Source organism: Stegostoma tigrinum, chromosome 6, assembly GCF_030684315.1.
Source record: "Stegostoma tigrinum isolate sSteTig4 chromosome 6, sSteTig4.hap1, whole genome shotgun sequence".
In the NCBI taxonomy this organism is placed as follows: Eukaryota; Metazoa; Chordata; class Chondrichthyes; order Orectolobiformes; family Stegostomatidae; genus Stegostoma; species Stegostoma tigrinum.
The window spans coordinates 83,821,556-83,847,077 of record NC_081359.1 but is presented as its reverse complement, the minus strand read 5'-3'; the positions used below and the strand labels follow the sequence as shown (position 1 = coordinate 83,847,077).

At 41.3% G+C, this 25,522-nt stretch overlaps 1 protein-coding gene across 3 annotated transcripts in view; it reads right to left on the bottom strand.

Annotated features, from left to right (window-relative positions):
• Positions 1–25,522, bottom strand: part of nbeaa (neurobeachin a) — an 828,675-nt gene that overhangs the window by 546,386 nt on the left and 256,767 nt on the right. For all 3 annotated transcript variants that reach the window (XM_059646713.1, XM_059646714.1, XM_059646715.1), the window contains 3 exons: positions 21,842–21,972; positions 20,964–21,071; positions 17,711–17,879 (listed from right to left, as the gene is read on the bottom strand). In XM_059646713.1, coding sequence (XP_059502696.1) covers positions 17,711–17,879; positions 20,964–21,071; positions 21,842–21,972 — 408 coding nt within the window. The remainder of the gene's footprint in view (positions 1–17,710; positions 17,880–20,963; positions 21,072–21,841; positions 21,973–25,522) is intronic.

The window sequence follows — 25,522 nt, the reverse complement described above, 5'->3', positions numbered from 1 at the left end:
CACACAGACAGCTAGTACATTACCAGATCCAGTGACCTTTGGCCTCAGCTGAATTAGCTAGTTGCCAGATGCCTTTTTAATACCTTTTATCAAAGCAACTAATGAGATCACTCTAAAGTCATACAAAAATATGGACATTGGTTCTGTCAGTGACATAAACTGTTGAGCAGCAGCATTTTGTTGTACCCTTCTCAAAGTCTTGTTTCACCATGATTTATGAAGTGTACTACAATAAATTACTGCCAGTTAAGTCTATTAAGTGCAGGTACTCCCTTTCATAATGCTTGTGCATTGAAGCAGCACCAGTGAACAATGGCAGGGAACAGAATGTCTTCAAATAACTAGTTTGCCATATACAGTTTTGGTTGAGGATTTGGTTGCACATTTTTCCCATCTCCTCTTTATTTTTAAAAATGTAATAAGAGCAGAATTTTGCAAGAGAATAGAGAAAAATGACAGAGACTTTTGATGGATACATCTAATTAAGACTTTGAGGATCTACTCTGACTAAAATAAGTCAAGGCTATTATATTAAATTTACAGTTTACACATTTCCATAAACAATACAAACATCGACACATTAAGCTCATTGTTTAGAATGCACATCCAAAACGAACAAAGGTACTCCAAATGTAATTCGAGTAGCATTCTAAAGCTAGAAAATCAAAAATGTGTAAAAAAAACTCAACGTAAGAAAATGTAACTCAAAAAAAACTGCCTAAAAATGGTTTCAAAATTATCCATTCATACAAAAGTATAAATGCCTAAATAACAGTAAGGATGAGAAATAACATTATGAACAATTACTTCACTGAAATCATCCAATTTCTGTAAACTGGAATTTTAAATTACCATATCAAAACTGTTACTTCACTTTTAGAAAAAGATACCTTTGAGAAAGTTGCAAAAAAATGACAGATTTAGCAAGAGTTTTCTTCCAAGTAGAGATTGACGATTAAGATGGCTAAGCATCCCAGCCAGTCATCCAATAATCCTGATGGCAGACACAGTCCATTTTGAAAACCAGTCTTCCTTTGCATATAAGCTGAAGGCAGAAAATGATTTCATGACAGCGCACCAGCACTGGAGTTCTGCAATATCACGTAAATCTCAGGACAGAGATGGGGGAGGGGATCTTATTCTTTGGTTATGTGAGAGTGGATATCTCTTCCTGGATGATGAAAAGCCAAGTAAAACTTATCTTCTGTGCTCTTTTCATTTGGACCAGCAGCTTAATTTATGGTGAACTTGGGCTATAGATGTTCCACCAACCATTTGGTGGTAAAATGGCAATCAGATTCTCGAAGTGTTATAAACTATAATTGGCATAATACAAAATATACTGTCTGAGAGAGGAGGGTATTCCTGCCACCCAGTATATGTTCTTAACAACAGAATATCACTCCCACTCTTAGAAGGAATAGAGCAGTTGACGTAGTACATTTGGATTTTCACAAAGTGTTTGACAAAGTCTCACATAAGGCGGGCAAGATTTAACGCATGAGATTGGGGGAATTGTATTGAGATGGATAGAAAACCGGTTGGCAGAGAGGAATCAAAGAGTAGAAATTAATGGGTCCTTTTCAAATTGGCAGGCAGTAACTAGTGGGGTGCCACAGGGGTCAATGCTGGGATGCAAGCTATTCACAACTTAGCTTCCGGTTGATGGAAATCACCTCCATTCCATTCGACAGCCAGCCTCCCAACCCACATCCCCACCTCTCCCAATGTCACCTGCCGCACCCCTCACCCAACACCACCATCACCAGGATGTTGGTAGTAGAGGATTTAGTGATGGTAATGCTATTGAATGTAACGGGGTATTGGACGGATTCTCTCTTGATGAGGTACTTGGCACTCCATGATGTGCTTTCTTACTTGACATTTATCAGCCCAAACCCAGATGTTGTGGAGATCTTACTGCACAGAAACAGACAGAACAGGATTGTGGAAAACAAAGTGTGGAGCTGGATGAACACAGCAGGCCAAGCAGCATCTCAGGAGCACAAAAGCTGACGTTTCGGGCCTAGACCCTTCATCAGAGTGTTTTTTTTCAATAATTAATTGTTTTGACTTGTTTAAGACAGTGGTAAGTTAACTTATAATGTTTGAATGTAAACATGACAAAATACCTTTTGTGAAGAACAGCCATTTGGCCCAGGTCAAAAGTACAGTTGCAGGTTTGTGTTAATGAAAGCATACATGTGCCCAGAATGGAGTGTGTAACTAATCAGAAGTACTAAACTTCTAGATTAACACTCTGTCAACCTCAGTCTAGAATTATAATTGATTTAGGTATTACAACTAATGTACAAACCAAAATCTTACAACTGGTTCAGTATCTTAGAAATCACAAATGGTGCTGAACAATGTACAAATTGCACATCCCCAGTTCTGATTATATGAAGCAGGGACGGTCATTGATGAAACATAAAGATGGTTGGGCCTAGGCATGACCCTGAGGAATTCCTGAAGCAATGTTCTAGGACTGAAATGAATTGTCTCCACAAGCAAAACCATCTTCCTTTATGCTACTTGTTTTCAGAATGTGCAGCACCGGTCGTACTGACTGTGAAGCTTGACAGCTCAGTTCGCCTTTGTGGAAATTTTAAACAAATGGTAAACCACTTCTCACAGCTGAATAAATATCCGAACCCTCGCACAGAGGGCTCATATGCAAAGTTGGCAGGAAGGCTGTCCTTTACGAAGCTGGACATGAGCCACACCTACCTGCAGTTAGGACTGGATGAGGAGTCCCAGAAGTATGTTACAATTAATGCACAGGTTTATACCAATATACACAACTGCCATTTGGAATATGAGCCTTCGCTCTTTTCCAGCAGACGTGGAGAACACTTTACAAGGGCTACCCAGGTTGCCATTTATCTGGACGATGTACTAATAACAGGAAAGACCAATAAAAAAACACTTGGAGAATTCGGACATGGCGCTTAATCATTTCTCCCAGGAGGACATTTGCCTCAGATGACAAAAATGTGTGTTCCACATACCCCAAGTGTCCAACTCAGGTTCCAGGGTTTACGAAACTGGTAACAACCTGTTGGAAGGAAAAGTGGCAGCTGTACCAGACCTTGGGTCTTTCCATGGGTTAATGAATTATTATGGAAGATTCGTACATAGCCTAGCCTCCACCTCAGCATCTTAGACCTGCTATTGAAAAACGGTCAACCTTGAAAATGGTCGTGAAAGCAGCTATCATCATCTAAGATGTTAGTTCACGACAATCCGGATAGAAGTAGTGCTGACATGTGATGCCTTACCATATGGTATCTGAGTTGTGTTGGCTCACCAGTGGCTTCCATTAGCCTTCTTGGCTGTTTTCTGCACCTATTCATGGCATTGTAAAAAGCTATGCACCTGAACCCCAAATCTCATTGAACATCTACTGTATTCAACTTTGTCCTTTGTAAACATACTTTTCCATCCAAAATGGATAACGTCACACTTGATTATGTTAAAAATCCAGGTGCTACAGCTCTGCCCATTCACCTAATCTATCAATATCCTGTTGTAAATTTAAGCTGTCATCAACAGTTTACAATACAGCCCAATTCTGGTCCTGCAAAACTCTGGATGTACACTGTTCTCTGGGGATTCCAAGAAAAGACAGCCCACAATAGGGCTAAAAGGGCCAGGATAGGTGGAGAGATACGAAACAAGATACCCCTTCGCCCTTACAAGGATAGAATCCTGGCACTCACAGCAGAACACCTGAACTAGGGATACCAAACCAAGCATGATCCACCAACTGAGTAACTACCATTCTTCGTTCATTTTTTTTACAGCTGCTCTCAGTTGAACACCGCTGTCAATGTTATTCATTGCACACCGCTTCTAACCACTGGCCAGGACACCTTCTTTCTCTTCTGTCTTGCAGGTACATCCAGCATGTCTACCGCCACAGTAATGAAGCAAACAAATTCCCCAGAAGCCATCTTTTCAACCTCCTGAGGGCTCCTCACTTTGGCCTCAGAGAAAGCATCAACAAGGTGCCTCCTGCAACCCCGCCCCACCCGCCCCACTAGCTCAGATACTGATACCTGCGACAAATTTATTGGTGTTCTTTTGAGGACGTAGCCCTTGAAAATGTGGGAGAAAAATCTGATGAGCACGTCATGCGACAGTTCCATAGCTTGGCTGAAGAAGGACTCCAGCCCACTGGCATCCAACAGACTGCTAGAGACCAGCCACCTCCTCAGCCTCAGGGAGGACAGGACCCTGTGATGTCAGCAAACAGGGACTTCATCTACATGCACAGGGAGGAAAAGCAACCGAAGACGTGAGTATGGGACACAAGGACCCTTACTGCCCAGACACTGCAGCAACACAGTGAGTTCTACAACAATTTCTTTACCTCAATGGGTAGAATTGCAGCTGCCATGAAGAGCCAGATCCAGCATCCTTGGGGTCTGCTGGAGAGGTGCACACACCTGCACTTCATCGTTCTAGACCATTGGTCTTCAGAACTGAAGGCAAGATGAAAGTGAGTCAGCAACATAGCGTATACTACAGTTGCCCCTTCCTCACAAGGCGGAGGAGCGGCGGCAGATGATGGCAGTAGGCATCCAACTGGAGAAGTAATCATAAACAAGCTCCTCAGAAGTATCCACTCTGCACACTCCAGACGTGGTCAGATTCATCATTTCCACGACCCCTTCTAATCCTGAAATGTTGAAGCTGAGAAGGGTCCACTCATATCCAGCAAGATGAAGCTCAGGATTTCTGGTCCATCCGGATATTAATGCCCCCATGTTACCCAACAGAATGTCCAGAGTCAATGGGTTTCATTGCTGAGCAGGCTTCCTCCACCCAAATGCAGGACTACAGAGTACACTAAGTTATAGTAGGAACAAGAGGAAGAAGAAAACTCATTGAGGGCACTTTAGTTGCACAGGTAACAATGTACTTACATTATTTGGTGTTTTTCTATAAATTTGCATTTTGACCTCAGTGTAGCCCCAAATGTAACTGTGCCAGCATGATGCATAACTTCATGGCCTCATAGGGATACCATAAATCCATGGCAGCCTTCTGCAGCATGTAGAAGCAAGATTAATGAGATGTGCAACATTTCATTGACCTATGTGTCCAAAGTTGGTGTGAATGAGTTGATCAACAATGTCTGGGAAGGAAGATGCACAGCAAATAGGAAGCCATGCGGTAGGATGGCCAAAGACGAGTGACCCCAGGCAGTCCTTCCCTTTAAAGGCCCTCACAACAATGGATCTTGCAGCTCCTTCCCTCACAAGTCGAGTTATTTACCCAGCCCACTCAAAGTGCGGTTGTAGTCATTTGCTTTCAATTGCACACTTTCAAATTCCAGCCCAATGGCTCTTCAGTCAGTGGCTTCAAGTCTCCATCTCAACGTAACAAAGAGGACTTGAATATCAGGTCCCCACCCAATCAGGCTCCATGAAATTGCACTTGGCCACCATTTGTCACCAGCCCCTTGCACATGAGGTAACAATGCCGTGTGCCATCATACACTGTCTTGAAGCCAGAATGCACCTGATCAACATTCCTTGTCATTTTTCTTGTTGTTAGGTGGACCTCTGAGATCTCTGTATAGCAACGGCTTCCAGAAGTGGAAGCTATGCATTGGAATGTCAATTGATGCGCTTGGAGCTTCTTAGCGACAGTTTAGATGAGGCAATACTCCTGGCCACAAATCCGCCTCCCACAAAAACACAATCCCTTCCATGTTTCATTGTCGACGCCCTGACAGATACCAATGATACAACCTTTCACTATTATAACTCGCTCTTCCCACCAGCCTGCAGTCCCCAATCCCAAAAATGAGTGCAGCAGCTCCCCTAGTCCACCTCAAGCCCCTTTTCTCTTTAGCTTCTGTGAATGAATCAGACATGGGACCCCACAAACTTGAGCAATCTAACCAGACGGCATCAGACAAGGAGTGGCCCAGGCATTTGACTGATGATCTCTCTGGCCACTTTGCCCTTGCCCCTGGACTGGCCTTTGGAGCCACAGTACTGAACGTGATCCACTTCCGGACAGCATGGCAGATTTCTTGAACAAGAACACCCTGACTAAATGCCTGGTCAATCCTTTGGACTGGTTTCAGAGGCTGCCCTTGAACTATTGCACCAGAAATCCCTAATTGATTAGTCCTCATCAAAGACCATGAACAAACCACTCCCCTAATATTTTGAGATAAGTCTGCTTGTTTGCTGCACATGCAATGTGTTTGTTAAATAATCTTGGAGGCCTTCAGGTATTATTGTTGGGCTGTTAATCTAGAGATCCAGGTAATCTTCAGGCATTCGAATCTCGCAATGGCCCATGGTGGAATTTGAATTCAACAAATAAAATCTCAAATTAAGATCTAATGATGACCATGATTCCATTGTCAAATATCAGAAAAACCTATATGATTCCAGAAAATTGCTATCCTTATTTGGTCTGGCCTAAATGTGAATGCAGACCCACAGCAATGTGGTTGACTGTTAAATGCCCTCTGGCCAATGAATGGCAGCTTAGGCAGTGATGCCCTCATCCTATGAATGAATAAAAAACAAGTATTGGGTGTGAAATTGATGAAGCATACTACTAAACAGCAAAATGTCCACACGTTTGACTAAGGACCAGCAAGGCAAACTGCCTGGTTGAGTTGCTGCGCTAATTGGTAAAGTGAGGCATGGATGTTGCAAGCATGCAGGTAGGTGCTAAGTGAGCAATGCTAAGTGAGCAAGCTGAAATGTAGCCTGGTTTTCAATCCATGACCTGGATGTCTGCTGTTATGTGCAAAGTGTCCTTTGTGTAGCCTTTGAATGCTAGTTGCTAGTGTGTACTCCAATGTAAGTCTGTGCCTCCTGAGCATCCTAAAGCATAATGAACGTGAGCCATAATGGTTGTGAGATGTTAGCAAGCGTCAGATGGTAATGTCTGTGGATGAGGAGCGCATGTGGCTGTTGGCAATGGATTCTGCCTGTGATGTTTGGTTCTTAGCAACATGGAGGTGCATCGTTGCCAACTGTAAACTCAAGTCACGAGGTATCTACACTGATTTCCATATTGAGATTTCTTAACATCTAGCTTAATGGCACATTTGGTAAGATAAGCTGAATATTAACGAGGCAAATTGGGGTGTTAATAAATTTGAAAAAAACTAGAATTGTCTTATTTGACAACGTACCACTACCTAGCAATAAACTCACTTCACCACTCGTTAAAAACACGAGAGATGCAGCAAAATGCTCTCAATGGTGACACAGGCCTCACCAGACTTCTTGTGTGATTCAAATCTCATGAGATTCTGCCCTCAGTCTCACTGCATTCAATCCCCTGCTGTCACCTCCATAAAACATACATGGCACTATCATACTTTACGTAAGTACATCAAGGTAACAGAAGGCAGAATATAGTGTTGCAGCTGCCAAGTAGGTGCAGGGAAAGATCAACTCTAATATGAGTGTTCTGCTCATGTCTGATACGAGGTAGGAAGCTGCTTTTAAATCTGTTGGTACGCATTTTCAAACTTTGCTATCTTCTGCCAGATGGAAGAGAGTGGCAGAGTAGAATAAGTGTAGGAGGAGTCTTTAAGTTGACTGATTTTGGGAAGTGTAGATGGAGTCAATGGAAGGAAGGCGGTTATTTGTAATGGACTGGGCTGGGTTCACAACTCTCTGTAAATTTCTTGCAGTCTTTGGCAGGGGAGTTGCCATACCAAGCTGTGATGCATCTGGATGGGATGCTTTCTATGGTGCATCTGTAAGATTAATAACAGTCATTGCTGACATGCTGAATTTCCTTCACCTTCTGAGGAAGTACAGGCGGCGATGTGCTTTCTTGAAGGTAACGTCAACATGGATTGACCAGAATGGATCATTGGTGATGTGTACCCCTAGGAACTTGAAGGTCTCAACCCATCTCCACCTCAACACCATTGATAATAGACAGGGGTGTGTTATCCTCTCCCTTCCTGAAGTTAATGACCAGGTCCTTCATTTTGCTGACATTGAGGGGAAGATTGTCGTCTTTTCACCACGTAACTAAGCTGTCTACCTCTCTCCTGTTCTCTGTCTCATTGTTGTTTGAGATCTCTCCCACTATGCTAGTGTCATCAGCAAATTTATAAATGGAGTTAGAGGTGAATTTGGCCATACAGTGTTAGTGCATAAGGGGTACAGTAAGGGGCTGTGAATACGCAGCCTTACAGGGCACTAGGGTTGAGGATTATTGTGGAGTAGGTATTATCATATATCCTTACTGACTGCGCTCTGCAGGTCAGGAAGTTTCAGAGGTGGGGGAGCAGAGTCCTATGTCTCATAGTTTGAAGAGAGGTTTTGTTGGAATTATGGTGTTGAAGGTGCAACTAGTGAATAACTAGCAGTCTGATGGAAGTGTCCTGGTTATTCAGATGCTTCGGGGATGAGAGAAGGGCCAGGGAGATAGGTCCAGAGCAGATGTTGTTGTGTCTGAAGATGAATTGTAGTAGTTCTACGTATCTGGGAGGCTGGAGTTGATGTGTGCTATTACTAATCTCTCAAAGCACTTTATCGTGATGAATGTCAGAGCCACTGAGTGGTAGTCATTAAGGGACATTGCCTGATTTTTCTTTGGCCCAAGGATGAAGGGGGCTTTCTTGAAGCAGGCGGAAACCTCATATTGTAGTAAAGAGAGGTTCAAGATGTTGTAAATACTCCCGCCAGCTGGTCCACAAAAGATCTCAGTGCACCGCTGGGGACTCCACCTCGGTCATTTGCTTTCCATAGGTTCAGCCTCAGGAGGCCAATCTGATGTCTGCGAGGATGACTGTGAGTAGAAGTGCACCCAGGTAACATAATTTCACTGATCTTCTGCTCAAAGTGGGTGTAGAATGCATTGAGCTCATTGGGGAGGGATGCATTGTTGTCAGCAATTCTATTCAATTCACTTTGCTTGACTTCACTTTGTCGCCTGTTATATCTTGTAAGTCTTGCCACAGTCGACATGTGATCGTGTAGCCTAGGACTCGTTTAATCTGACATTCCTGATGGCTTTGCGAAGATCATAGGAAGATTTCCTGCATAGGTCAGGGTCATCCAACTTAAATGCCTCAGAATTGGGTTTCACTAGGGAGTGGATCTTCTGGGAATACTCAGATTAAGTTCATTGCATGCAGTTCACTTATGTACTTATTGATAAAATCTGTAGTGGTAGTGGCAAAACCATTTAGGTTGGCTACTGAGTTCTTGAATTATAGACCAGTCTACCAACTTCAAGCAGTCACATGGGAACTTGTCTCATGAAATTATTTAAATGTATTTTAAATATTGTAACTGTCCTGCTTCCGCCACTTGCTTTGGCAGTTCATTCCACACATTAATCACACTGTGTAAAAAAAGTTGCCCCTCATGTCCTTTTTAAATCTTTCTCCTCTTACTTTAAAAATATGCCCCCTCATATTGAATTCCCCCACCCTAAGGAAAAGACCCTCGTCATCTACCTGATCAATGCTCCTCTATGTACCTCCTATAAACCTCTACAATGTCACCCCTCAATCTTTCACAGTCTAGTGAAAACAGCCCCACACTACCAGTCTATTTTTATATCTCAAAATCCTCCATTTCTGGAAACATACTGTAAATCTTTTCTGAACCCCCTTCAATTTAGTAATATCTTTCCTGTAACAGGGCAACCAGAACTGCACAAAGTACTCCAGAAGAGGCCTCAACAATGTCCCGTACAACCTCAACATGAGGTCCCCAACTCCTATACTCAAAGGTCTGAGCAATGATGGTAAACATGCTAAATGCCTTCTTACCCACCCTGTCTACTTGTGATGCAGATTTCAAAGAACAGTGTCCCTGAGATGCTGCTTGGCCTGCTGTGTTCATCCAGCCTCACATTTTATTATCTTGGAATCTCCAGCATCTGCAGTTCCCATTATCTCTGATACTACTCCCTTAACCATTAGGTCTCTCTGTTTTACAATACTAACCAGGGCCTTATCATTAATTGTACAAGTCCTGTCCTTGTCTGTATTCCCAAAATGTACTAACTCACATTTATCCAAATCAAATTCGATCTGCCACCCCTCAGCCTATTGACCCAATTGATAAAGATCTCTGTAATCTCAGGTAAACCTTTTCACTGTCCACAAACCACACTAAATAACTTCAAGAAGGCCAATGTCTCATCACCAAGTCACTCTTTATTTACATGCGCACAGTATATGTCACGAGTCAAGCTGGAGAGAAAAGAACTCCTGACACTCCTGTTTATATCTGTGAGCCCGCACTCCCTGATTGCAACAGGCTAACAGCCCCAATCTCGTATTCTATGAGATCCACCTGGTTGGCCTTGTTCCAATCACTACATTCCTCCCCCATTAAGTCCTGGGAAGCAGACCTGTTCTTTTTTCTTGGGGCACATTCGCACCAGGTCCAGTTCCTCCAACTCCACCTGTGATACTGGCAGCATGTACTGGAATGTAGCCCGCCTCTTGTATCCAGAGCATCTAATCCGAAATCTTCCACAGGTGGCAACTGCATTGAGGCTACAACATCTGCTGTGTTCATCTTGTCCTCAGAGGTTTTGTTGATGCTAGGTGAAGGGGAGCAACTCATCAGTTCTGATAGCCTTGCCAGATGTTCAGAGGGGCCAGGTATGTTTTGCTCCTGCCCCATTTGTGAGTTTGAAGCTTTCATGTGGTCCACGTGCTTGTCCAGGACCGCCTCTCCTACCTGAACTTTGTATGTTATGGGACTTGACCATGCAATGGACCATGCCTCTCAGCCACGCAGGGCTATTCCCGTGGTTTCAAAACTAAACTTCTCCCCCTGAAATAAAAGTACCTTTCTTGCTTAAAGGATTCTTGTGTCCAGCCTTGGCATTCTTGATGCAGTTAAAGTAATGAATTTGCATGAATGTAGGAACTAATGCAGTTCATAAAAGGGGGCATACCTAACTGCAAGCCTCACCCCACTATTGTCCTATACAATAAGGACTCAGCTGGATTAAATCTACACAGGACAATTCTGAGGCTTCCAGCATCAGAAGTTGTCCCAGAAATGCTGGTGACTGACATAATGCAAAAAAAGCAAGTACAAGACAGTCAATTTGATGGTGATTGCTGCTCTCAGAAGATCCGGGTTTATAGTTGTCAATTTTTTTTTAAACATTCAGGGATTGTGAGCTTTGCTGGCTAGGCCCTTGAGGTGGTGGTGTTAGTTGTTTTCTTGAACTGCTGCAATCAATGTGACACAAGTAGATCTACAATGCTGTTAAGATTCTGACTCAACAATCCCGTTGAAGAAAGAGTGATATATTTCCAAGTGAGGATGATGGGTATCTTGGAGAAAATCTTACAAGCGTAGTGGTGTTTCCATGAATCTGTTGTCCTTGTCCTCCTAGGGGTAGTAATCAAAGGCATGGAGGGTGTGGTCTAAGGATCGTAAATTTCTGATATGCATTTTGCAGATGGTACACACTGCTATCTCCGAGCATTGGTGGAGGAGTGGATTTGCTGCCAATCAAGCTGGCTGCTTTGAACTGGATGTTGTCAAGCTTCTTAAGTGCTGCTGCAGTTGCACTCCTGACTTGTGCCTTGCAAATTGCGGTCAGACGTTTTTTTGGAGAGGAGGCAGAAGATGAGATGATCAAAGCAGAAATTCCAACCTCTGACCTATTTTTGTAGTCAGAGAATTTTTAGGAATGGGCCTGTTCCGTTTCTGGTCAATGGCAACTCCCATGATGTTGACTGTGGGTAATTCAACAATGCCAGCACCACTGACGATCTAGACACAATGGTTAGATTATCTTGTACTGGAGGCGGTCTTTGTCTTGTATTTGTGTAGTACAAGTGTTACATGCTACTTGTCAGCCCAATCTGGATATTGTTCAGATCTTGCTGCATTTAGACACGGTATCTTTCAGTATGTGAGTCACTGCAAATGTTGCTGATTATCGTGCAATCATAAGTGAATGCCCCCCGACTTGCCACCTTATGATAGAGAGAATGTCATTGTTCAAGCAGCTGAAGATGATTGGGCCTAGTTGATTAACATAAGGAAGCCCGGCAGAGCTGTCCTGAAGCTCAGCTGAGTGACCTCTAAAATTACAGCTATTTTCTTGATAAATTGATAAGATGTTCAGGTGTGTGAGAATCTTCTTACTTATAAATGTAAGACAGTAGAATCTAATATGAGATGTTTCAGGTCAATCAATAATTAATTGAATGCTTTAACAACTGATCACTTTCATCATTTCAATTTGTTGATGAATTAATGAAATCAAAATAATTTCATCGAAAACACATTTTAAGTCGCAGTTTTGTTCTCTTGGTTACTGGAAATGCATAACATTCTGATTTGTAAACAAGTTAACTTATCCATTTCATGTTTCTTTTGGTATGACCCTGCCACCTGCTCTCTATGCCTTGCTACCTTTCCGTGCATTAGGTGCAACAGCCGTCCATTCTTCTTCTTCAACATACATAATAAAAACATTATTTTCATACAATTTTTTAAACTTAGCATAAAATAATTCGCTTGTCACAATGTAGTCTCCTTTACGTTGGGTTGACCAAATGTTGATTAGATGAGTGCTTATCAAAACATGCCCTGTTTTGTTTGCAATACAACCCAGAATTTGCAGTCATCTACCACTTTAATTTTCAATCTCATTTGCACTTGAAACTGTTTGTCCTTGGCATTCTGCACTATTCAAGTGCAACTTACCATAAGCTCAAGGAACAGCATATCATAATTCTTTTAGAAGCTGTTCAACCATTTAACAGTCTCTTTTGCCAAGCTCTGCTGTATTTCCATGGCAACAGCCGGACCAGCATTTACTTGCCTGATCTGTGAACTAAAATTGCCTGATGATAGCTCAATGAATCTTCTCATGTTGTACAAATTGATAGGCCTCAAGTCTGTTTGTTGCATCCAGTTCTGATGAGTGCAAGATGAAAAGCTTCAAGTTCTTATCTCTTTCAAGCAATGTTTAAGTTCTACACCGCCCAGCAATTAATTTGAAGAAAAAATTTCAGCAAATGAACTCTGATATTCAAGACTCAAACACCTCCTAGTGGCCATATTAGCTAAATACTATCAGAAGCTTGAGAGGACTGAAATTAACATGTAATTCATCTAATGGGGAAATAACCTAGGACTAAGAGTCACAACAATGTGTGAAAATGCAGTTTAAAATGGAAATAAGTAAGAGGAAGTACAATAACTGCTCAGATGAAAAGTTCAGAGGAGTACATTGACTCTCATTGCAATAGTTTTTTGGCCAAAGAAAACAGGTGCTGAAGGCACTAATTACTGAGCATGATTCTCTGAGCAAGATTTTGCCCACAACAGCACCAGTGCCAAATTGGAAGTAAGTGGCTTCCAAAGACACAAATGCCAGTCTGATATGGGAATTTGCACTTTCAATATGCAGCTCAGGTCCAAACATCAGTTTCAGAAACCCTCATGAAAACTGCATTTAACTTTTCATTTTTAATTCATTCATGAGATTTGAGCATCAGCAGCAACATGTCCATTTACAGTCTATCCCTAAATTCTCCTGAGAAGGTGATGGGAGGTGCCACTTTAAACCACTGCTGTCTATGTGGTGTAACTACATACACAGTGATGTGAAAGAGGGAGTTTTCAAGATTGACTGTGCAGGAATGACAATACAGTTCAAACTCACAATGGTCTGTTGATCAATTAACCGTGGTTGGTTTATTCCATTCCAAGAATCGTTCTTTCTCACTGGGATATATCTTTGTTGCAAACATAGATTATGTTCTCAAAATCATTCGTTGTTCATTAACCATCTTTTATGCTGAACTACTTCCCCACTTCACCCCAGTAAACTTTGCACTCATCAATTAGTGTAAGTTTTGCACAGTTGCTTCCAACCCATTTATCACTCTCAAATTAAACGCTAGATTCTACTATGCTATGATCACTGTCTCCTAGGGGATCTTTTACTCCCAGATAATTTAATGAACCTCATTACACATCATAAAATCCAAAACAGCCTAACTCCTGGTTGGATACAAAACATATTGTTCTAGGCTGTCCTGAGTACTATCGATGAATTCTTCCTCGTAATCAATTTGATTTGCCAAATTAATTTTCCCAATCTACTTGAAGATTAAATTTACCTGTGATTAATATACTTTCCTTTTTTACATTATTTCCTGATTTATTCTCTGTCCAATACAAAAAGGTAGTGTTAGGGGTCGTATACACTACTTCCACCAGTGTGTTCTATCCCTTGTTAATTATTCAATCCACATGGATTTGATATCTTCCAATTGTCATGATTCATTTGGGTAGCATGCTGAAAATCAAGCCTCTTTATTCCTGGGGTTGCCACAGAAGTTAAAGATCTTAAGACAAGCTCATAAAATTCTTACTTCCCCTGATTTTCAAATCTAGACTGACAGAAAGTATGGTCAGGATTTCTTACTTAACAAGAATTACTACTTATTACAAGTAATTGGACTCGAGCTGCAGATAGAATTATATGCTGTTGATCTATAATGTTACAAATTAACCATTTATTCTCCTTATGAACCAGCTTCACACAGGGAAAAATATGTTATGGGCAAAAGAAAACTAGGAGGCAATTTGTTGATTCCTGTTCATGGGTGTTTATGCTATAATGATCAGTATGCTGGTCCATATGTTGCTTTTCCATCATCTTTCTGCAGATACTTTCATTGGTTTGTAAGAGACATAAGCGTTTAGTTTGCTTATAAGATGTCTCTGGTTTATCAGTTAAAAATCACAGTTACAACAACTGCTGAAGGAATGATGGATTAGTTTTCTTCAGGATTAGAATGGGTTTTGACTGCAGAGAGCAGTGAAACAGCTTCTGTGCTTATAGAGATCAAAGCACTTCTCTTTGCATCTTGTTTGCATTCCCAAGCTGTTCAGTTACCTGAGAACCAATGACATAATTGTTGGCAAGCAAAAACCTTTTGATATCAGTAACTGATCATCAGACAATAGACCAATCAACTTCTTCTTGCCACCCAGCTCCTCGGTTCAACCACTTCGGTTATTGCTAGATCAAAAAGCTGTTTACAGAATGCTTGTCATAACTGTCAGGTTACGTTTTTCAAAATATGCAGCAATCCTTTAAAAAATTGTTCATTGAAACTTTAGCTATGATTATCTAAATTGCCCTGCAATGTCACCATATTCTTTTGCTTTGTGAGCCAATACAACCCTTCTCCAGAATATTGTATCTTCCTCCCCACACCAGTTAGTTTAAAACACTCTCAATAGTTCTAATAATTCAATTCGCCAGGATGCTGGCCCCAGTATAGTAATCCTAAGGTCCCAACCTTGGATAACAAAGTGTGGGGCTGGATGAACACAGCAGGCCAAGCAGCATCTCAGGAACACAAAAGCTGACGTTTCGGGCCTAGACCCTTCATCAGAGGGTCCAGGCCCGAAATGTCAGCTTTTGTGCTCCTGAGATGCTGCTTGGCCTGCTATGTTCAACCAGCTCCAGACTTTGTTATCTTGGATTCTCCAGCATCTGCAGTTCCCATTATCACTGTCCCAACCTTGGATGATCCGTTTTACAATTTATCTCCAAACAGTACAAATTCTTTGAGCAGACCTTCCTTTCTGTTCCTATCAATCATGGTGCCAACATGGACAATAATATCTGGATCTTCAGGCTGTCAACACTGCCTTTGGGACCATTCTCATATCTGGATAAAACAGTTTCGGTCCCCCTAATTATAATGGCCCCTACCACTGTTACGTTTCTATTTTCTCCTCTACTTGAATAGCTCCTTGTACCATGGTGCCATGGTCAGCGTGTTCACTATTCCTGTATCACTACTCTCATCCATACAGTAAGCAATGCACATGTAACTCAGAAAATTGCAGGGACCAAGCTCCATCTAAAATTGTCTCCTGAGTCCCCATACTTGCTTCACTATTACATGTCATTAGATTCTAGCTTCAGGTAAATAGTCAAACTAAATTAAGTAAACTCAACAAATTAAAACTCTAAGCCCGTTAAAAACTCCCCCTTGATAACAAACAGACAGAAATTAAGAGAGAAAGAAAAAAAACATGGGCAGAGGGAAAACTGGGAAATCATCCATATACTTTGTTCATAAGGTTTGTTAGGTTGGTTCTTGCTGATCCAAATGCTTCTCCTCAACCTTTCTTTTCTGAATACTTCCACTAGTTTGTAAGATGTTCAAGGCTGACTATTTTAATTACAAATAGTCTATGACTTTCCAATTTAAAGTCACAACCTGTTGCATTTGCTAAAGGAAAGACAAACTGGATTTCTTCATGTTCAAAATAGTTTATTGCTGGGAAGTGAGAAAGTTTTTTTTGGCTGCAGAATAAGTGCCTTTGGGTCAAATATGAGCACTTTGCAGAAGCTAAGCATGATGACAGGCTGCAGGCTTTGTGTTTTATTTTCTGGTCTGACAGCACCTCTATCACATGCTCACAGCCCAAGCTATTCACCTAAATGACAATCTTATTATTGGTAAGTATTGATAATTCAGTAAAGGCAAAAAAAAACTGCAAATGCTGGAATCCAAGGTAGACAAACAGGAGGCTGCAAGAACACAGCAAGCCAGGCAACATCTGGAGAAAGGATCAGTCAACATTTCGAGTTTTACCCATCTTCAGGACTAATTCATCACTAGTCCACAAACCAATCAGCTTCACTTCTAAACAACCCCTCGGCTTCATTTTGTCTACACATTGCCAGAACCCACAGCTACGTGCAAAGGGTTCAGAAAAGGCACCAAGTTCCTTATTTTTTAAACATGTAGTCATCCCTGTAAATCCTTGGGTTTCAAAACTGTTGATTAGATTAGATTAGATTCCCTACAGTATGGAAACAGGCCCTTCGGCCCAATAAGTCCACGCCGCCCATTGAAGCATCCCACCCAGACCCATCCCCCTATAACCCGCACACCCCTGAACACTACGGGCAATTTAGCATGGCCGATCCACCTACCCTGCACATCTTTGGACTGTGGGAGGAAACCGGAGCACCCGGAGGAAACCCACGCAGACACGGGGAGAATGTGCAAACTCCACACAGACAGTTACCCGAGACTGGAATTGAACCCTGGTCCCTGGCGCTGTGAGGCTGCAGTGCTAACCACTGAGCCACCGTGCTGCTCTGTTCAGTCCATAGTTTTAAAAAAGCTCAAAAATAAAAAGACAGTGTTAACAATACTCATTCAGCCACAGTCTTCGATGGAGGCTCCTTTGCGCTGACTGTGCTTTTTACTGATTGTGTGGTTTTAAGCCCTTTAGTTTCTATTGGCAACAATGCTGCTAATTGAATTCTGCAATTACATCCATCCACAGAAATATATATATAAATATATACATATGTTATAACACTTCAACATGCATTGACCAAATTTTGGGAATCACTTGTAGAACTGGTTTACTATTTTGTTACACCTTAATAAAGAATGATTGCAGCTTCAAGAAGTCATGGACATGAAAATAATCCCATCAAGGAACTACATGTTGAAAAATTTAGCACCTCTTCAAAACATAACTAAGCATCTTGTGTATTTGTAGCTCAAGCAATAAGTTTTACAGAGCATGTTTTAGAAACATTAATCACAATTGCACAATTTTATAAAGTTCACAAAACCTATTTTGATAGGTGTCTTCTGATCAACCTTACAAAATGGAATAGTAAGCCAACAAAAACAAAGGAGATCTAAAACACTAACCTGTGCTTGTTGGTGAATTAATTTCTTGCCGAATATTGCGGCTTATCTGGCTTCCAGATCTTGAAATTTCACGCTGTGGTTCCAGTATGTCTCTGTACTTTGATACCATGAGTACAGAGATAAAGTATACAACAGCCAAAGCCAAAAACTGAGCCTGTTTACTGTCATCCTATGAAGAAAAACTGGCAGTCAATCACACTAAAACTGCAAAGAGTTTATAGGAGAACACAGAGAGGTGGACAGAATTACAACCTTGAAGTGATTTCATTCAAATGGGATGATTTTACAGAAGTTAAGCATGATGGCAAATTCAAGACTCAAGAGTAGGGAAATTGAGAAGGGGAAAGTCACCAAAAACAATGTTTAGTATAAAAATGATGGGCAGAAATTGAAAATGTAAATTGAACCCCACAGTAATTGTAGTGACCTCACAGCCACTGGTTGAGATTGAGAATTATGTCATGTGAGGGGATCTGACATTTTTAAATCAAGGTGAAGAAAAAAAAAGGATGAATTAACTAAACCACTTTATACACCAAATTATACATTACCAGGGGAGTGAAAAGGAGAGCGCTTCTTGACAACAGATGGTATCGTGCCAGATAATGATAAAGGTTGAAATACAGTTGGGTGCATTGTATAGGCCTTCTGATTGTTTTGCACTAAGATGATTATGCAGTATTAGATAAAATCAAGAATCTAGTTATGATTAAGGATTTTAACCTATGTAAGGGTTGGCAAAGAAATATCAAAACAATAAGATAAGGAAAGATTTAATGATGCATTTGGGATAATTTCGAAAAGCAGGGCATTTTAAAACCAACAAAGTAAAGGGTTATAATTGCTCATATTGTGTAACAATTCATCTGTTTGATAAGACTGCATCTTTGAACAGTCACCATAATATGCATGAAATAAACACCTGAATTAGGGAGCAGCTAATAAAAATTCATATTTCAACAATACTAACTGGAAAGAAAACAAACAAAAATAAATCTGCAGGCGAACGCTACAGGTTCAAGATACGTCATTACTGTTGAAAAGCAAGAGGGATACTTTCACCATAATGTAATCATGGTCTACTAGTCTTATTATTTGTATTAAATGAATAAAAAGATTTTTTTTAAGGGCAAAGAACAAAAGCAAAATAAAAACTTAGGAGATTGCAGAAGCAACAACAGGAAGCAGAAATAGAAAGAGCAAAGAAATGCTATAGATAAAGTTCAAAATAATATTAAACGTAATGGCAAAGTCTTTAATAAGTACATCAAGAAATGAGAATGACAAATGATTAAGAGCCCAATAAGAGCAGATTCATGCATGGCAATAGTAGACACTAGGAAAATAAGAGCATAATAGAATGGTTTATTTAATAATCTGCCTCAATCTTCACAATAAATGAGGATGGTGATGATATTAAGGCAACGGCAAATTGAAAAGTTGGTGAAACCACAATCATTATAAACTGAAAACTGTAAGGGGTAAAATAGTCACACTGAAATCAGACAAAAACTTGGACCCTCACTGAAAGAAACAGATGAAGAAATTATGGTGCCAGAGGATTGGTATTCAGGAAATAAAGAAGTGACAAGCAAAATCTTGTCAATTGAGATGTGATGGTAAATGACTGATCTGATCAATATTTTGGAAATAATAAAATGAATCAACCAAATGAATAATAAATGGCTTCATTCCGAACAGAAGATAAGACCAGGAAGTTTTCTTCAAAATTAAACTAAATGAAATCACCCAAAACCTCTTCATGTCCCAGGCACCATTGTCAAAAGAAATACATAGCAAGCCAGAAGTAGAAGTGACTGAAAGCTTGAATGTTAGCTTTTAAAATATTCATTAAAGATGAAGCCGCAGAAGAGCCAGAGAGTTTTAGAAATACAGTTCTAAAGTGTGCAGTGTAGACAGCTGAATGCTGGCAATTGTGAGGCAAGGGGAGTGTGCTCAAGAGTGCAGGAGGTCATTGCATGCACAAGAAAGGAGATTACCATAAATGCAATTTAAAAATAAGCATATAAATTTATATTTCATTTGACAACCAAAGCAAGCCATCAAGCACTGGGGTCATGAGTGACTAGGACAAGACTTGTGACAGAATAAAATCATTGTTAATGATTAAATGAGCAAACATTGTTAACAGGCTAAAGAATACAAGGCCAGCTCTGAACAAGTCAAATTTAGAGGTAATTGAGGCATGGACAGGATTCTAAAAATGATATACTGAGGTAAGGTTAGAGATTGTTTATATTACAGAGGTGGAAGTAGCTGCTCTTTTGTAATGATGTTGAGTAGTAATGAGATGGTAGTAGTCACAAATGGCCTAGTGGCAGTATTGCTGGACTGTTAATCTAGAGACACAGATAATGTTCTTGGGCCCTCAGTTTGAATCCAGCAACGGCAGTCAGTGAAATTTGAATTCCATAAATACCTGGAATTTAATGATAACTAGTTGATTAAATCCATTGTTGATTGTCAGAAAAACCAATCTTGTTCACTAATGTCTTTTAGGGAAAGAAACAGCCATCCTTATCTGGTCTGGCCTACATGTGATTCCAGAATCTCAGCAATGTAGTTGACTTTTAACGACCCCCTGGGCAATTAGGGATGGGTAATAAATGCTGGCCTAGCCAGTGACCCCCTCATCCCATGAATGAATAAGCAAGAAAAAGACTGGGATTAGGGTTGCAGCCTTTTGTGGTACAACCTGAAGAGCCACCTGCAATATGTAAGGGAATCTGCAACAAGTGTACTGAAATGTTTGGGTCTTCCTAAGGTTTAGTAGAATAGGGTCAAAGTTACATAACTATAAAAACATTTTAAGAAACTGAGGTATTACTAATCATAATACTCAGGTTTCTTCAAATGAACTAAGGCAAGACTTAAAAAGAAGATATCAATCAGAAACACTGTTGCTTCATTTTCTGGGCTCCCTTCTTTCCTGTTGAAACAGTGTTTTCACTATTAGAAATCACACTTTTCTGATTTAAGACAATATTTTCCCTAATACCAGCACTTCACACTGAAATATAGGTGATCATTGCCAAAAATAAATAAATGTAACAGATTATTTCAGTTCCATTTCTTTTAAGATTCGAACATGCCAGCAAATTCTCATTTGAAAATCAAAAATTGCAGGACCTGTAGAATTCTGGGTGGAAACAACTTCATACCTAGATTTTACAGTACAGGTACCTGCAAACCCAATGACCACAAGCATAATTTAAACAAGGTGAATAATTACCACATCACGAAAGACAACAGCTCGCAAGCGATTAATGTCCACATCTTGCAGTAATCTGTCAGGATCTTTAATTGGAGAAAGGTTGCCAGCGATACTTTCAACACCAGCCTGAAAATGTAAATAATTTATTAAAATGCTGTTGTTTCAAAATACTTTCTTCTGTTTAAAGGTAACACAAATAATGTATACTTGCAAAAAAGACTACTGAAATAGGTTAAATTAGGGTTAACGTATTGTAGTCCCATTTTCGACATGGTGCTCCACAGGGAGAAAAAAGAACAGCAGACACTGGAAATCTGAAACACAAACAGAAATTGCTGGAGAAATTCAGCAGGTCTGGGAGCATCAGTGGAGAGAAAGTTGAGATAATGTTGTGGGTCCAATTAAACTTCTGGCTCACTGCAATTTTATTCCAAATTTTCCTTAGAATCGAAAATCCTTGCATTTGAAGAATACACACTAAACAAATAGGAAAATTACAGTAGTGTTGAGAAGAACAAAAGAGTTTTTTCCTCAACCATTGAGCACACTGGGTCAAGTTTTCCAGTCTCCAGAACATCAGAGACCAGAAACCTGAAGCTGCATCAAGCTGGGGATTTGAGCGCAGTGTCACTCGATCATCTTCACCACTGTTCGTGATATGTGATACCAGTTTGCCAAATATTAATCAAGATAATACACAAAATTGGAAGAAGAAGGGAAAAAAATGAAAGTACTCTGAAATTAGAATATTTGTGCATTTATCAATATAATGTCTTGAAATGGTACAATTTGGAAACCGTACAAAAGTCTTTTGATTTTGTATCAGAAGTTTGAAGTCAATTTATGAGGCTGAAAGAAGAAAGGCAATACACAAGATCTGTCTTATGTTGTGTTACCTTGCCTGCACCAGATCCTGTTAAACTCTGAAGACTCTCTTGGGGCTTAGTACTGGTTAGTGAAATCTTTGTTGTCCTATCCCTTTGTCTCTGGCGGCACTCCAAGCAATTTCTCACAGCAACACAACAAACTGAAAGAGCATGGGAAGACAAGGTTATGAGTGCAATAATTTCTCGTCACAAATTTACACCTTTAAATAATCACTTTTAACACATAAAATAAAACTGCAAAAGTAAGATTTTTCATGCATCAAGTACATATATACGATTAGCACTTCAAAATTCAAACAAAACTGGTTCTAAAATCTCAAATTAAAATCAAACATTTTTCTATGGACAGTTTTGCTAAAATCATGACAAACAAGGTGCCCACATAGTGAAAGAAGTCTAATACACAAAATACAAGATCAATAAATTAGCATTAAATGAAATATTTCCATATTCTTCCAGAAGAAACATTCTCAGTTATCACTACATGTGGATGGATTCATTCAGCATTGTAAACTGTCTTCAATGAGCAAGATGTCAGAATTCTCCCACAACAAAAGATCCAAGTGACTGGGGAGAATGAGGAGTTGACAGAAATTAGGAATGCTAAGAAGTAGTCTCAGTGCAACTGTACAAGGTGCTGGTGAGACAACATCTGAAGTACTGTGAGAAGTTTGGGTCCCTTTATTTAAGAAAAGATATCATTTCATTTGAGGCAGTTCACGCAAAGTTCACTAGATGATCCGAAGTATAGACGGATTATCATGTGCAAAGGCAAAACAGGTTGGGACTCTAGTTGCTAGAGTTTAGAAGAATGTGAGGTGATCTCAATAAAAAGGCATCAGGTTCTTAAGGGATTGACAGGATAAATTCTGACAGGACGTATTCCCTCATGGGAACGTCTCAAAGTAAATGGGCACCAATTTAAGTCAAGATAAGGAGGAATTTCTTCTCTCAGAGAGCTCAGTGTCCTTGCAACTTGTGTATATTTAAGGCTGAGATAGATAGCTTCTTGATCAGTAGGAAAAGGGCAGGAAAGTGGACGTGAGTCATGATCTTCTGAATGGCAGATTAGGCTTGAGGGGCCAAATGGTTCCTGCTCCTATTTCGTGTGGTCCTACGGAGTTGATGCACTCTAGTTTTGGGCCTTTGATTCTTCCTACCATTGTGCATCACCTCACACTTTCCTAAATTAAACTTCATCTACCATGTTTTTACTCACTCACGCAACAGTATAAATCCCCTGGCAGATTCCTTAGGTCCTCATCACAACATGTCCGCCAGCTACTTTTGAACCTTCTTTAAAATTGGATACAAGGCACTCTATTCCATGCTCTACATTACCAACATAAATGGTAAATAATCAATGCCCTAAGACTGATCCCTTTTAACACTCCACTAGTTACATCCTTCTTACCTGAAAAAGGTATTAATCCTGAATCTCAGAGATAGCAAGAACTGCAGATGTTGGAAAATCTGAGATAACAAGGTGTAGAACTGAATGAACACAGCATGCCAAGCAGCATCAGAGGAGCAGGAAAGCTGATGTTTCGGGTCTAGACCCTTCTTCAGAAATGGGTGAGGGGTAGGGGGTTCTGAAATAAATAGGGAGAGAAGGGGAGGCGGATAGAAGATACAGGAGAAGATAGGTGGAGCTGAGACAGACAGGTCAAAGAGGCGGGGATGGAGCCGGTAAAGGTGAGTGTAGGTGGGAGGAGATAGGTCAGTCCAGGGAGGAGGAACAGGTCATGGGGTTGGGATGAGGTTAGCAGGTAGGAAATGGCGGTGAGGTTTGAGGTGGGAGGAGGGGATAGGTAGGAGGAAGGACAGGTTAGGGAGGCAGGGACAAGCTGGGCTGGTTTTGGAATGTGGTAGGGGGAGGGGAGATTTTGAAGTTTGTGAGGTCCACATTGATACCATTGGGCTGCAGGGTTCCCAAGCAGAATATGAGGTGTTGTTCCTGCAACCTTTGGGTGGCATCACTGTGGCACTGCAGGAGGCCCAGGGTGGACAGGTCATCTGAGGAATGGGAGAGGGAGTTGAAATGGTTCGCGACTGGGTGGTGCAGTTGTTTAGTGTGAACTGAGCTTAGGTGTTCCGCAAAGTGGTCCCCAAGCTTCCACTTGGTTTCCCGATGTAGAGGAGGCCACAACAGGAACAGCGGATACAGTATACCACTTTAGCAGATGTGCAGGTGAATATCTGCTTGATGTGGAAAGTCTTCTTGATGGGCCGAATGGCCTTACTTCCACTCCTATGTCTTATGGTCTTATAAAAGGAATCAAGGGCTACGGGGAGAGTGCAGGGAAGTGGTGTTGAAATGCCCATCAGCCATAATTTAAATGGCGGAGAGGACTTGATGGGCCGAATGGCCTTACTTCTACTCCCATGTCTTATGGTCTTCTTGGGGCCTGGGATGGGGGTGAGGGGGGAGGTGTAGGAGCAGGTGTAGCACTTCCCGCGGTTGCAGGGAAAAGCGCCAGGGGTGGTGGGGCTGGAGGGGAGTGTGGAGTGGGCAAGGGTGTCCCGGAGAGAGTGGTTCCTCCAGATTTCAGTTAAGGGTGGGGAGGGAAAAATGTCTTTGGTGGTGGTGTCAGATTATAGATGGTGCAAGTGCCAGAGGATGATGTGTTGAATCCGGAGGTTGGTGGGGTGGTATGTGAGGACAAGGAGGATTCTGTTTTGTTTGTTATTGTGGGGAGTGGTTGTGAGGGATTAGTTGCAAGAAATGCGGGAGGCATGGTCAAGGGCGTTCTCGTCCACTGACGGGGGAAAGTTGCAGACCTTGAAAAACAAGGACATCTGAGATGTTTGGGAGTGGAATGCCGCATCCTGGGAGCAGATGCGGCAGAGACAAAGGAATTGGGAATAGGGGACAACATTTTTGCAGGAAGGTGGGTGGGAGAACTACCTGCAATAACAAACAAAACAGAATGCTCCTCGTCCTCACATATTCATGAGGTCATCTTTAGATTGTTTACTCAGCAAGACTGTTCTACATGGACCAGAAAGTTAGCCATCCCAATCCATGCTACACCATTTGGACTTGAAAGAACTCACACACAGGACAATCCTGACATCTATCCCAGGTAAAGAATTTTATGTAGTAGAAGCTTTTTCATTGAGGACATCTTTCTGAATGAATATAGTCATAACAGAGAAAAGGGAATATTAACGTAACTATGATAAATCTGCAAAATCAGATACATTTTTAAGAAGAGATAATGGGAACTGCAGATTCTGGAGATTCCAAGATGATAAAATGTGAGGCTGGATGAACACAGCAGGCCAAGCAGCATCTCAGGAGCACAAAAGCTGACGTTTCGGGCCCAGACCCTTCATCAGAGAGGGGGATGGGGAGAGGGAACTGGAATAAATAGGGAGAGAGGGGGAGGCGGACCGAAGATGGAGAGAAAAGAAGATAGGTGGAGAGGGTGTAGGTGGGGAGGTAGGGAGGGGATAGGTCAGTCCAGGGAAGACGGACAGGTCAAGGAGGTGGGATGAGGTTAGTAGGTAGCTGGGGGTGCGGCTGGGGGTGGGAGGAAGGGATGGGTGAGAGGAAGAACCGGTTAGGGAGGCAGAGACAGGTTGGACTGGTTTTGGGATGCAGTGGGTGGGGGGGAAGAGCTGGGCTGGTTGTGTGGTGCAGTGGGGGGAGGGGATGAACTGGGCTGGTTTAGGGATGCAGTGGGG